This window comes from Narcine bancroftii, chromosome 6 (assembly GCF_036971445.1).
Source record: "Narcine bancroftii isolate sNarBan1 chromosome 6, sNarBan1.hap1, whole genome shotgun sequence".
NCBI lineage: Eukaryota > Metazoa > Chordata > Chondrichthyes > Torpediniformes > Narcinidae > Narcine > Narcine bancroftii.
Window position 1 is genome coordinate 71,884,728 of NC_091474.1, and position 15,308 is coordinate 71,900,035.

General features: G+C 39.9%; 1 protein-coding gene and 1 long non-coding RNA gene across 10 annotated transcripts in view; one reads left to right on the top strand and one right to left on the bottom strand.

Annotated features, from left to right (window-relative positions):
- The window catches only part of LOC138736198 (uncharacterized), a 218,824-nt gene that overhangs the window by 143,616 nt on the left and 59,900 nt on the right, over positions 1–15,308 (top strand). The window lies entirely within an intron of this gene.
- The window catches only part of spef1 (sperm flagellar 1), a 44,323-nt gene that overhangs the window by 12,069 nt on the left and 16,946 nt on the right, over positions 1–15,308 (bottom strand). For 3 of the 8 annotated variants that reach the window (XM_069885293.1, XM_069885294.1, XM_069885299.1), the window contains exons 3-7: positions 13,100–13,262; positions 10,100–10,142; positions 5,661–5,736; positions 3,689–3,787; positions 8–75 (exon numbers count right to left, since the gene is read on the bottom strand). In XM_069885293.1, the coding sequence (XP_069741394.1) occupies positions 8–75; positions 3,689–3,787; positions 5,661–5,736; positions 10,100–10,142; positions 13,100–13,262 (449 nt within the window). The remainder of the gene's footprint in view (positions 1–7; positions 76–3,688; positions 3,788–5,660; positions 5,737–10,099; positions 10,143–13,099; positions 13,263–15,308) is intronic. The other 5 variants (XM_069885295.1, XM_069885297.1, XM_069885301.1 and 2 more) reach the window with 3 other exon arrangements.

Sequence of the window (15,308 nt, forward strand, 5' to 3'; positions counted from 1 at the left end):
TGTTTACCTCTCATTTCCGCTTCTTCATCACCACCTTTCCTCCTTATCCATTTCTGTTTTCTTTTTTTGAACGCACTGTAAGACAACACTTCTAAAACATAAAATATTTCCACTATTCCCACATCTAAAATTCCCTTAACTCCAAATGCCCCCCCCCCCTCTCTGAGTTGCCCTTTGTCCCTTGCCAGGCAACCACAACTCCCCTCTCCATTTGGATTGCGAACCCGGTCGCAAGCGTCAACTGATTTCGCAGTGACTGTTATTCTCTCCCACCCAACCCTCTCCAGAAAAGACTTCACATATATCAAAGCTCACCCTCTTTTTTCCCCCCTTACTTCCTTTCTTCCCTTTTCTTTTCCTCCTTTTGTTCTTACTTATACATTATTTTTTCTTCTTTATATGAAGTTTGTCATCATTCTTTGTTCTTGTTACATCTCTTCATCTCTCTTTCTGTCTTGGAGGCATTCTGCAAATTCTCGTGCTTTCTCCAGATCCGAGAACAGTCTGTTTTGCTGCCCCGGGATAACTATTTTAAGCACCGCTGGATATCTTAACATAAATTTATAGCCTTTTTTCCATAGGATCAATTTTGCTTCTTCAGGAGCTCAAAACTTATGTCTGCATAGAAATTTTTTTTTTGACCTTTGTATTCCAGTGGTTTTTTTGTCTTCTCTCATTTTCTTCATTGCCTTCTCTAATATATTTTCTCTTGTCGTACATCTCAGGAATTTTACTAAAATGGATCTTGGTTTTTGTTATGACTGTGGTTTCGGGGCTAATGTTCTGTGTGCCCTTTCTATTTCCATTCCTTCCTGCATTTCTGGCATTCCCAGGACCTTGGGGATCCATTCTTTTATAAATTCTTTCATATCTTTGCCTTCTTCATCTTCCTTAAGGCCCACTATCTTTATATTGTTTCTCCTACTATAGTTTTCCATTATATCCATCTTCTGTGCTAACAACTCCTGTGTTTCTTTAACTTTTTTATCACTTTCTTCCAAATTTTCTTTTTAAGTCGTTCACTTCCATTTTTGCAGCTGTTTCTCATTCTTCCACATTTTCTAATCTTTTCCCTATTTCTGTTATGACCAGCTCTATTCTACTCACTTTTTCTTCTGTACTTTTCATTTTTCCTTTTATTTCACTAAATTCTAGTGTCAGCCATTCTCTTAATGCTTTCATATGTTCTTGAATTTTTAAAAAATCTATGAACTGTCCATTCATTTTACCTTCTATTTCTCTGTGCAGAGCTTGTTGTTCTCCTTCTTCTTCTCTGTGTCTGCTCTTGGGTTTGTGTTTTCTATGTCTCTTCCTTGTATCTGTGTCTCTTCTGACTTTCTTGTTGAGCTGCTTGTCTCAGTTTGTTGGGTATTTTTTTTTCTGGTGTCTTGATGTTGGCCCTCTTCTTCTGGGCTGGTTAACTGTTGTGTCTCTGGTTTCCTTCTTTCATTCTCACCCCTCCCATTCCCATTATTTTCTGGATCTTCCAGCTGGGAGCCCTGCTGTCGGGTCTCTCTCAGCTGGTCCCCCGTCCTGTTGGTGTTGTCTTTGTCGTGTGGATCACGCATGCGTGATTCCTCATGCATGCGCGGTTGCACACCTCTGTTTGGCTCCGTGAGCCAACTTTGTAGTCCTGCGTTCGATGGGTCTTGACCCTGCACGGTCTCCACTGACCTCAGGGAGTGGGCTCCTCTTTCCACGGCGGGTCCCTGCTTCTTCATACATGTAAGGCCTTCACCTTTCTTTTCTGGCGTCTTTCTTTCTTCTTTTCTTCCCGTTATTTTTGGCTTTTCTTTTTTTGGTGCCATTTTCTCCACACCTTTATTTTTTATTGGTTGTGATTTGTGTGTCTGGGGCTTTGTTTTTTCCAAACTTTTTTCCTTCTTTTCTGGAAAGGGCTGGTATTTTCCTACCGGCCACTACTCCATCACGTGACTCCTCCTCAACAGGTCCACTTTCAATGTTGTGAGTAGTGGGCACTAGTAGGCACCAACCTTTCAAAATATATATCAACTATTTATCAGGGGGGAACCAATTGTAATGTTTCAAAGTTTGCTAAGGATGTTAAAGTAAGTGGGAACATGACAGAAGATGCAAAGAGACTTCAAGGGGATGTTGACAAGCTGAGTGAGAGGATAATGACATGGCAGATGGAATAACGTGGAAAATATAAAGCTACAATAGTAAAATGTGCAGTGTGGATTACTTTCTAAATGAGTTACTGGAAAGTGTCCTTGTACACCAGTCATTGACCTCTAATGTGAAGATGCAGAGACAGGTGGAAGGCATATGGTACATCGGATTTGACTGCTTCGTTGAGAGAAACACAATTACAATTTTACAGGGCATTGGGAAACCACACCTGAAGTATTATGCACCTTGTGTCCCACAACAGGAACAGCATTGGATCCTGTGGATACTCCACCCGTGTCATTTTTTCCAAAATGTCCCCCAATTCTACCCAGAGGGTCTTACCTTGGCACATAGCCAGGTTGAATGCACAAAGGTCACTACCACTAATGTTGCATCTAAAACACAATTCTGGGATTTCTTATGCAATTTTTGCAGCAGAAGGTATAGCTGGTGTGAGAAATTCTATTGCAGCTGCCTAAATCTGCTATTAATAAAGTTGAACCAGCATAGTTGAGGGATTGTGGTTCCTAAGTCTGACTCCCATCTTTACCTTGATTTATAGAGGCCCAGTTTCGGCCTCTCATTTTGAAACAGGAAGTACATAGCCGAGATGAATTTACATATGATCCCTTTTTGATCCCCACATCATTACACAATGGCAGGGCCATCGTTGGGCCTAACTTGTCCCTCAAAATAGATCTTAACTAAAGATAGCAGAGAGTTTTATTTGATAGGTCAAATTTTTTTAATTGCTCAAATGACATAAGCTGCCCCTTCTCACAACAGTCAATAGATCCCTATTCTCAAGAGAATAAGTGCATTCTTGAAATGTTTATTTGGAATATTTTATTTATGATTTCCTAAACTTCAATCAGTTATCAACATTATAGTGTCAATGTTAACAGTATCAGTATTGACTACAATTTACAATTATCCATCTTATATAGTTTTCTGCAGAGTTCAAGCTCTTTTCATCTCCCTCTCTCCCCACCCAACCCTCCTCCCCCCATCACATTTAACACAGTTACACACAATATTCAAGACACTCACAACAGAGGTACAAGGCATATATCAGGGTTTCATGGGATTGTCATGACATGGCAGCCATGTTTTCTTCTCTTGACTTTTCTTGGTTGGGATGGGATGGACCCCAACCACCGATTGAGATATAGACGAGGAAGGTAGGGCGGCGAAGTACGATGGTCCACACTATAATTGTGCTCCTATGGAATTTAGGTATGGTTGCCAAATTTTCAAAAAAAGTGGTATACTTTTTTCTTAAGTTGAAATTAATTTTCTCCAGGAGAACACAGCTTTGCATTTCTGTGTTCCAGTGACTAATGCTCATGCAGAGTCAGATTTCCAGGTAACTGCTATGCACTTCCTGGCCACGGTCAATATGATCATTATGAACTGGATTTGAAATTTGGACAGGTTCATTGTAAGTTTTATGTCTATTATGTTTCCCAACAGGAACAACTCTGGGTCCTGCAGGAATTCTTTACCTATGATTTTTTTCTAGGACTTGGCCTAGTTCCACCCAGAAGGTTCTCACCTTGATACATGTCCAGGTTGCGACATTCTTGAAATGTTCTTAGATTGGTCCAAATGGTAGTTGCAGGTGGAATATTTCCTTTGGCTGAGAAGTCTAAAACTGGGATTATAGCTTCAAAATTAGGCCATTTGGGACTGAACTGAGAAGAATTCCCAAGGCATTCTATTCATATATTAGAAACAAGAGAATAACTATGGAGAGGACAGGACTTAAGGACAGAGATGGGAATTTCTGCCTGAAGCCGGAGTTCAGTGAGGTTCATAGTGAAGGAAGGTGAGGTTAAGTGGCTGCAGAAATGTAGGAAGCAGCTGGTCATTAGACTGGTTCACTTCCTTCCTCAAATGCACTCATTGGGAATTAATGCACACAAAGCAGTTGTTGATTTTGAGCAAGATTGCTTCAGGGAATCACTTTAGTTAAACGCAATCCAAATTAGAATAAAATTGCTTCTTCATATGTTGCCTTTATGGGACGTCTCAAAGTTCTCAATTCTCAATTAATTACATCTGAAGTGTACAGTGAAGTGCACAGATCACGCCAAAATAATAAAAATGACCAGCTAATCTGGTCAGTGTCAGAGCAGCTAGAAGTTCGTCCTCTCCTGTGTATGGAAAATGCTGATTCAATGGGACCATCAAAAGTGGAGCTCAAAGTATATGTTTTGCTAATATATTTGTACAACATAGGAAGCAATTCATCCCATGGAATCTATGCTAGCTCTCAGAGAAGTCCTATCAATCCTCTTCCTCCTCTTCCTCCTCTTATTTTCCCATGAACTACTCTCTTAAATACCCATCAACTCCCCTCACCACAGTTTCTAGGGTGAATTACAGTGAACGTAAATGTCTTTGGGGTGTGAGAAGAAACCGCAACAACCAAGAGAAACCCACAGAGTCAAAGGGAAAACGTGGAAACTCCACAAAGACAGCGCAGACATTAGGATTGAACTGTGGGCCAGTGGCTCTACTCGTGTGCTGTCCTAATTCACAATCCTATTTCTACATTGGAATTAATTTATATGACAGCAATGCTGTTTGAGGAATAAATACAGCCTGTTGCACTGGAAAAGTTTGGAATTCAAAAGAATAAGGATAATTCTAGCATTATTAACATTTATTTGCAGAATAATTTTGAAATTCCATGTGCTGATACAGAAACTCACAAAGCTGACTGAATTTAGATGACTGAGAAAATTGTGTTATTTTTATATTCGTTTTCTCACACTTCGCTTCTTGGCTCAGGCCAGCATATGTTTTTAAAAGTGGAGTAGAATTTTTCCCCAACAGACAATCCCAAGTACCATGACCATATTTCTAGTTCTCGTGCCAATTATTCTCAGGGCCGTCAAACGAGTAATGAATTAAAATCAAATCAATTTCGTCTGTGCTCTCTGCCTCACTTGGGGCAGGACTGTTATTGTCAAAACATATTTAAGAAATTTAGGATTTTTCACTTGGGGTTATCCAAACATAAACTACAAAAGTAAAGAAATTAGCTTCCAGTTAGAGACACAAGAGAGAGAGAGAGATTGGAATCTGGAACAACACACATTCTGCTGGAGCACGTCAGGCAACATCAGTGGGAGAAAACAAGCTGAGCTGTCAGGGTTCCAGGCTGGAACCCTTCATCAGGACGATGTTACCTTCTAAATCAATCAAGGAAAGGAGCTTGGTGACTCAACTGACTATCAATCAATCTGGGATTCATTTAAGGACTCTGATTGGTACACTTTGCATATTTTTCTCTCTGTATTGGAGTTTGTTTACAGTTCTTTATTTGTTTACATGTGTACATTGAGTACGGTATTTTTTGAACTACCAATAAGTGATAATTCTGCCTTGCTTGTCGGAAAAAGCATCTCAGGGTTGTATGTGATGTCATGAATGGACTCTAACAATAATCTGATATCTGAATATGAAAATGTGACAGATAATTTCTATGAATATAAATTGCAACAAATAATCTAAAATACCTTTGAGTGTTGCTCCATATTTCTGGATTGAGTTGGCATCCCTTTACCAGTGTATGTGCTCTGACAGGAATATAACCTGAAAGTAAAATAAAATGACTGACAAATGTGCTTTATTATTGTTACAAAATCACAAAGCATATGTAATCCTGCTCTGGGAGGGGGGGCACACACATCCTGCTCTGGGAGGGGGGGAGAAGAACACACCTCCTGCTCTGGGAGGAGAACACACCTCCTGCTCTGGGAGGAGAACACACCTCCTGCTCTGGGAGGAGGGGGGGGGAGAACACACATCCTGCTCTGAGAGGGGAGGGAGAACACACCTCCTACTCTGGGATTGGGGTGGGAAGAACACACCTCCTGCTCTGGGAGGGAGGGGAGAGCACACCTCCTGCTCTGGGAGGTGGGGGGGAAGAACACATCTCCTGCTCTGAGTGGGGGGGGGGGAGAACACACCTCCTGCTCTGGGAGGAGAACACATCTGCTGCTCTGGGTGGGAGGAGGGGAAAGAACACACCTCCTGCTCTGGGAGGAGGGGGGGGGAGAACACACATCCTGCTCTGAGAGGGGAGGGAGAACACACCTCCTACTCTGGGATTGGGGTGGGAAGAACACACCTCCTGCTCTGGGAGGGAGGGGAGAGCACACCTCCTGCTCTGGGGTGGGGGGGGGGAGGAAAGAACACACCTCCTGCTCTGGGAGGTCTGGGAGGAGGGGGTGGATGCCCCTCCTGCTCTGACAGCTTGTTCCACACCCACCACTCTCTGTGTGAAAAGATGCCCCTCAGGTCCCTTCTAAATCTTTTCCCTCACATACTTATAATGATGCCTTCTAGTTTAAGATGTCCCCAATCCTGGGAAAACACCTTATCTCTGCCCTTCATGACATATGAACTTCTGACTGATAAAGGCAAATGTTCCAAATGCCTTCTTCATCACCCTGACTACCTGTATTGTCACTTCATTGGAATCTCTCATTCTCTCTGTTTTATAGGAACGTAGGGCAAAACAGCACAGTACAGGCCCTTTGTCTCACAATATTGAGCTGACCATATAAACCTATTCCAGCATCAAACTAACCCTTCTCAATCTTGTAGCCTTTGTTTTCTTACAGCCACATACCTATGTAAGTCTTTTAAATATCCTAAAACACACTCCAGGTTCATGCATTGTGTAGGTGTTGCCTTGGTTCAACCTTCACCTTGTACTTCTTTGAGCTATTCCTTGACCCACATTCTCAGTTCATCTAGATCAGAGAACCATAAAACCATAGAACATTATAGCCCTTCTAGTCTGTGGCAAACCATTTTCTTTTGCCTAGAGCCATTGTCCTGCAACCAGTCCATAGCCTTCCATACCTCTCCCATCCATTTACCTGTGTAAATTCTTCTTAAGTGTTAAAATTGAGCCTGCATTCACCACTTCACCTGGAAACTCATTCCATATTCCCACCACGCTCTGTGTGAAGAAGTTCTCCCTCATGCTCCCCCTAAACTTTTCCCCTTTCTCTCTTAACCTATGTCCTCTGGTGTGTATCTCACACCAGCCTATCTACGTTTACTCTGTCCATCCCTCTCATGATTTTAAATACCTCCATCAAATCTCCCCTCATTCTTCTATGCTCCAGGGAATAAACTCAGTTCCTGATATCTGGGCAACATTCGAGTAAATTTTCTCTGCACTTTCTAGCTTATTGATATCTTTCCTGTAGTTAGATGACCAAAGCCGAACACTATACTCCAAATTTGGCCTCACCAATGTCTTATATAATTTTATCATAAATTCTCAACTCCTGTACTCATTACTTTGATTTGTGAAAGCCAATGTCCCAACAGCTCTCTTTACAACCCTGCCCACTTGTGACACCACTTCAGGGAATTATGTATCTGTATTCTCAGATTCCTCTGTTCTACTGCACTCCTCAGTGCCCTACCATTCACTGTGAACATCCTTTCTTGGTTTTTCCTTCCTCAATGCAACACCTCACACTTGTCTGCATTAAATTTCATCTGTCATTTTTCAGCCCATTTTTCCAGCTGGTCCAGATCCTTCTGAAAGCTTTGAAAACCTTCTTCATTGTCCACAATGCCTCCAATCTTAGTGTCATCTGCAAACTTGTTGGTCCAATTTATCACATTATCATCCAGATCATTGATACAAATGACAAACAACAATGGTACCTGAGGCACACCACTAGTCACAGGCCTCCAGTCTGAGAAGCAACCATCCACCACCACTCTCTGGCTTCTTCCATCCATCCAGTCGAATCTACTTCACTATTTTACCATGAATACCTAGTGTCTGAACCTTCCTGATTAACTTCCCATGTGCGACCTTTGTCAAAGGCCTTATTAAAGTCCATGTACACAACATCCACAGCCTTTCTTTCATCAACTTTCCTGGTAACATCCTCGTAAAACTCTTTAAGATTGGTTAAACATGGTGTACCGTGCACAAAGCCACATTGACCATCCAGTTTTTAAAATTTAATTTTTTTAAAAATTAGACATATAGCACTGTAACAGGCTAATTTGGGCCTATAAGTCTGTGCTGCCAAAATTACACCCCATTAACCCCAGTACGTTTTGAAGGGTGGGAGGAAACTGGAGCCCCCGGTGAAAATCCATGCAGACAGGGAGAGAACATACAAAATCTTTACAGACAGCACAGGATTCAAACCCATGTCCAGTCCTGATTGCTGGTTGTAAAGGCATTGTGCTAACTGCTACACCAACAGAGCAGCCCCTACACCAACCATGCCACCTATCTGATTGCTTAGAACACCTTCCAATAATTTACCTACTACTGATATCAGGCTCATCGGCCTATTATTTCCAGGGTTACTTTTGGAGCCTTTTTTAAACAACAGAACAACATTTGCTACCCTCCAATCTTCCAGCACCACACCTGTGGCTGAGGAATATTTCTGCCAGAGCCCCTGCAATTTATACACTTGCTTTCCTCAAGGTCAGAGGGAATATTTTGCCAGGCCTTGGGGATTTATTTGCTTTAAAACAGCATGCACTTCCTTCTCTTTAATGTGCATAGGTTCCATGCCCTCACTGTTTGTTTTCCTTACTTGTCACGACACTGTGCCCATTTTCAGAGTGAATACAGTACTGATGATAAAACATTTAAGATCTCTCTTTTGTCTGCATAAAAAGCAAACCATTGTGATCTTCAAGGGGACCAATTTTGTCGCTTGCTATCCTTTTTCTCTTAATATACCAGTAAAAACCCTTAGGAATTTCCTTCACATTGTCTGCCAAAACAACGTCATGTCTTCTTTCTTGCCTTGCTGATTTCTTGCTTGAGGGTTTTGCATTTTTATACTCCTCAAGAACCTCATTTGCTCCATGTTGCCTATATCTGCTATACACCTTCCAAACCAAATCTCCAATATCATTCAAAAACTAGAATAATAGAACTATGCTGCTAACCTTGCCTTTAATCCTGACAAGAAAATAGAAACTCTGTACTCTCAAAATTTCACCTTTGAAGGTCATCTTTTTTTCCACTCACATACCACTTTAAATAATCCCTCTGCCACCGGTGCTCTGTGATTAGTAAGGGATTGCTTAAGGTGGTATTTGAGTGGGAAGGGAAGGTTGAGAATCACTGCTCAAGACCTACTGAAATATTTTGTTTGAGAAAAATTGTCATTGGCCCATTTCCTTTGGAGTTATGAAACCGTGCACATAATGAGTCAATTAGGTATGATTAAAATAGTGGTTTTCAAGCTTTTTCTTTCCATCCACATACCATCTTAAACAATCCATTACTAATCACAGAACACCTATGGCATAGGAATACTTCAGGTGGTATGTGAGTGTAAAGAAAAAGGTTGAGAACCATTTCTTCAAAATTGTTCTTTCTCCAATTTAGAACCTCAACCCGAGGCTCAGACCTATCCTCCTTAATTAACTTGAAACTAATGGCATTATGATCACTGGACCCTGTTGTTATCTCAGATAATCTTCACTGTCCACTACAAAACCAATGTTAACATCATCTGCAAGCTTACTCATCATGCTAACTACATCTTCATCCAAATTGTTAATAGCGAGGACAAACAACAGCACTGATCCCTGTTGTTCACCACTGGTCACAGGCCTCCGATCTGTGTAACAACCCTCTATCATGCTCTGACTCCCACCATCAACTCAATTCTGTATCCAATTGACTGGCTACCTTGAATCCCATGTGATCTGATGTTTTGGGCCAGACTACCATGTCGCTCCTTGTCAAAGCCCTTGCTAAAGTCCATGCAGACAATATCTACTGCCCTGCCTTCAATCTTCTTGGTCACATCTTTAAAAAACTCAATTAAATTTCTCAGAAATGATTGTCCACATACAAAGCCATCCTGATTGTCCATAATCAATCCTTGCCTTTCAAATGCATGTTAAAGTAGAGCTGTTATAAACAAGAAAAACAACTCACCCTGATAACTCACATCAGTTTCATGATTGTAATCTTTCACATCCTGCCAACATGAAGGAAATTGAATAAATACCAAATATGGTCATCTATTTAGTTCACAAGGTGTTGTGCAACACCAGAAAAAGTTTCATCAGTCTTTTCATGTCACTTCCTTGTGGTTTCTGCAGAATTACCTCATTCCTGAAAATGAATAGTATGAATCTGACATTACTTGGTCCTCAGGTTATAATGTACTCTCGAGAAGCTGCTCTACACCTCAAACTCCAATGCTGAAATAATTGCAAGATTTTTTTTCTTCCCATGGATTGGGTGTTGAACCAGTTGCACTCGTTGTCTGACCTCCAGAATCTACCAATTTCTGGAATATTCAAGCAGAGTAAAATCCCTAATATCTGGCACCTAAGGGGATTGGTAAATACTGGATAAATCAGTTGATTTAGATTCTGTGATGTGTGAATGGAGAACTAACAGCAAGGTGCACAAATTTTAAATTTCCGCATTTTTTACCCATTTATTTTCTGCAATTTTTCCCCAGTTGTTTGAGGCTGCCGGTTGATTGAATTTCTGATAACAGGGATTTTATGGTACTGATTCAGAGGGCAACCAATTTAAAGCTTATGTTGACAAACTTGTTCTGTTCATCCAGTCATTATTTCAGTTTACCAGACATCTAAAGTTCTACATTTTAATTAATACATGTCTTAGCACCATCACATTTATTTTTAAATATTTTATTTTTCACACTATAAACCATATTGATCAAGATACATAAATTTTCCTTTTCAAATATATAGTGTCGTTTTCTCCCCCCCTTCCCTCCTCCCCTCCCTCCCTCCCTCACCTCCCCTCCCACTTATTTAAAGTTCAGAATCTAAGATACATTAAACCCGTTAAACAATGTTGTCACTCAATAAAAATAAACAAGAAATTCCACTGAGTCAGTTCTTTTCATTATCTTCTCCTTCTGTCATTTTAGGTGGTAGATGTTCACGGTAGGTTTTCTCTATTGTGTTTCATGTATGGCTCCCATATTTGTTCAAATATTGTAATGTTATTTCTTAAATTGTATGTTATTTTTTCTAATGGAATACATTTATTCATTTCTATATACCATTGTTGTATTCTCAAATTATCTTCTAATTTCCAGGTTGACATAATACATTTTTTTGCTACAGCTCGGGCTATCATAACAAATCTTTTTTGTGCTCCATCCAAATCAAGTCCAAATTCTTTATTTTTTATATTACTTAGGAGGAAGATCTCTGGGTTTTTTGGTATATTGCTTTTTGTGATTTATTTAGTATCTGGTTTAGATCTTCCCAAAATTTTTTCACTTTCTCACATGTCCAGATTGCATGAACTGTTGTTCCCGTTTCCTTTTTACAGCGAAAACATCTGTCTGATACTGTTGGGTCCCATTTATTTAACTTTTGAGGTGTAATGTATAACCTGTGTATCCAGTTATATTGTATCATACGTAACCTTGTGTTTATTGTATTTCTCATGGTTCCGGAGCATAGTTTCTCCCATGTTTCATTCTTTATCTTTATGCTTAGATCTTGTTCCCATTTTTGTTTGGTTTTACCATTTGTTTCCTCATTCTCCTTTTCTTGTAGTTTAATATACATGTTTGTTATCAAAGCACCATCACATTGAAGAAACATTCCATTTACCTCAACTATGAAGGTAAAAATTTAAATCGCTCTTTAAAGAAGTTGCCATTAGCACAAGGACATATTTTCCAGGCAGGGATTATTTTCTTTGGAGCAGAGAAGACTGAGAGGATATTTAGCTGCAATGTACAAGATGATGAGAGACTGGGTGAGGAGAAAGGATCCATTATCCTTAATTATGGATCATGGTTTTAAGATTCATTGATAGAAGGATCAGAGGGAGTCAAGGTATATTTTTTCATCAAGGTATGTTTGGGGCCTGAAAAGTTAATAAAACCCTCAACATATTTGAAAAATGACTGGATAAGTATTGAAGAGCTCCAGCCTAATAACGGGAAGTGTGAGGAACTTGAATAGATAATTCTTTGGCAGATAAGGGACTTGAAAGTCAAGTGGAAATGGCTCCTTGCTTTGACTTTACTCAATCATCACCTCTGGCTATTCATTCTCCTAGTACGGTTCAGTTGGCCACCTCATTTCCTTACAGTAAACTGGTACTGCTCTTAAAATCTAACTCCTCAGCCGACTTCTTTCTATTTAATTATTAGCATCAGTCAGTCGTGAATCTCTACAATTCTCTGCCCTAGAAGATGTGGCAGCCAGATCCTTGGAGATAGATAAACATTTGAAAGATCAGGGAATTAAGGGTTATGGAGAACTGGCATAGATGAGGAGTTGAGGTCTGGGATAGGTGATAGGGATACAAAATTGTTAGTTTGAATTTAAGGTGCATTTCTAATTGAAGTAATCCTGTTATTAATGCCAGGTACAGTGAAGTTGGTTATTTGGATAATGGTAATGCAAACATAAAAATATCTGCATGGATGCAAACATAAAAATATCTGCATGGGGGGGCATGCTTAAACGTTTAGGATATGAGCACTCTTCTGATTCCAGACCTTCACCATTAGTCTGTAGAGAGAGGCAGTGTTTGGATGGCTTCACCAGCTATATGAGGAGAAACAGGCAAGAGCTTCTGCTCAGTGTCTCCCTGACAGTGCAGCTGAGATCACAATGTCTGGTATTGTAAAGATTAAATATACCAGCAAGCTGCTAAATCAACAAACTATTTCAATTAGTAGCTGTGTAAAAGGTTGTTTATTGCAATGACTGCTTCTGGTCTGGGATCCAGTTTTTATGCAAGGCTCTTTGAGATTGTAAGATAGGGCCTAGGCTGAGAATGAATAATAGTTTGCATGTTTAGTGACATCACTACAATGTTGTTTTTGGAATAAAACTCAGACTTGATTTCTGCTGAGTTGTTGCAATTACTTACATAATTCCATTGAAGAAAAGACATTTGAACATCATATCTTATGACATGTACCTGTTTATGGAGAAGTCTATTTCTTACTTGTATCCCATTGAGTTCCTCCTCAATCTTCTGTCTCAGAGTAGACAAGACTGGTTCGATAATTCCAGGAGAACTCTTAACCAACATTTTCAGTGTTTCCTCAGAAATATGAAAATGCAATTTAAAAAATACCTTCCTGTGTAAATAAATTATTGCAATATATCAATAAACAGTTTTTAAAATATTTTCTGGATGAAAAGGCAGAGTTGCACAACACAGAAGCAGATCCTTCGTGTACCTCATCCATGTCAATTGTTTGCCCATCTCCACCATCCAATTTGCCAGCATTATGTCCATATTCTTCAAGGTGTTACTTATTGAATCACCTGCTTAAATAAATACCTCTTAAACGTAGGATTGTTTCTGATTCCGCCACCTCCAAAGTTTTTCCTAGAGCGACAATAGCAAATACCAGAGGATGTCTGTTTAAAGTGAGTGGAGAAAAGTTAGGGGAGTTGTCAGAGGTAGAGCAGTGGGTGCCTGGATTGGACTGCCAGGGCCAGAACAATAAAGGCTTTCAAAAGTCATAGATATGCACGTGGATAATGAAAAATAGGGGGTTATGGATGTGAGGTAGGGAAGGATTAGATTGTTGTGGAGTAGGTTTACATAGGTTGGCACAACATCATGGGCCAAAGGCCTGTACTATTCTGTAATGTTCTATATTCAAAATCAGTGGTATTCAACTTACCACTTTAAGTAATCCCTGTGCCATAGATGTTCTGTGATTAGTAAAGGATTCCTTAAGCTGGTATGTGAGTGGAAAGAAAATGTTTGAAAATCACTGTTCTATATCAATGGCAAGAAAAACAAAAATAAAATGCAGATGTTTGGAATCTAAAATATTTCAATATATTTGAAAGTCATTATTGTATTTCACTTAATTATGCAATTTAATATTCTGTATAGGATATCTACATGGGAAAATTGTGTAATATGCAGGGATCGGTGAAAAATATTTTTCTGTATGTTTACATATAGCAGAATGCTAAAGAGTGTTTGAGTAATTTCTGTCAATGAGAGAAGAGAAAGCAATGATAAGTTCTTCAGAGAGACATGGCAATATTCTTGGGGTATTCACAATGCAGTAAATAGAAGCTGAGTTACTGGTTCTTTTTACTGCACTATTGGGAATATACAGTTTTTTTTCCCTCGGAGTATGATTGTTTTGGGATAATGCTAGATTAATGGGTATCTTGTCAGCTGCTTTATTCATTCTGAACATTCAGTGGAAATCAGTTCCAGTGCAAAACATGGGGAAAATGCAGTCGCTGTATACATAAATTTAAAAGTGGTAATCTGCAATTCATTGTGGATAGCATGAGGACTGGCTCTGGTATATGGAGGGCAGGCAGAACAATCATCTTCCTGTGAATGCATGATCTATGATGGGACACCAAAGGTCATAAATGTATCATAAACATAATTTTGGATAAACGTAGACCACCATATATGTAATCTGCATACAAGAGGTAGATTGAAAACTTGGCTGAATGGTGCACCAACAACAACCTTCCACTCAATGTCATCAAAACTAAGGAACTGACTGTGACTGCAGGAAGGGAAATCCACTGATCTTTGGGGGATCAGAGGTGGAAAGGGTGAGCAAATTCAAGTACTTGAGAGTCACTATCTGGGAGAATTTTTCCTGGAGTTAAAACACCAATGGCATCGAGAAGAAAGCACGTCAGCACTCCTATTTCCTCAGGAGTTTGTGGAGGTTTGATATGACACCAGAAACCCTTGCAAATTTTTACAGATATGTGGTGGAAAGTGTGCTGACTGGCTGCATCATGGTTTGATATGGGGTCACCAACACCCCTGAGCATAAAACCCTCCAAAAGGTAGTGGACACAACATCACAGGCAAAACCCTCCTCACTATTGAGAAGAACATCTACAGGAAACACTGCCATCAGAGAGTAGTAGCAATCATCAAGGATCTACGCCACCCAGCACACGCTCTGGTCTCACTGCTGCCATCAGAAAAGAGGTAGAGATGCCACAAGACTCCCACTCCCATGTTCTGGAACAGCTGCTACCCCTCCACCATCAGACTCCAACAACAAACTCAATCAGGGACTTATTTATTCTACCTATTGCACAGACAGTTTGTTTACATTTGTTATCTGTTTACAGTTCTTTATTTGTTTACATGTATTCGCTGCATACAGTTTATTTTT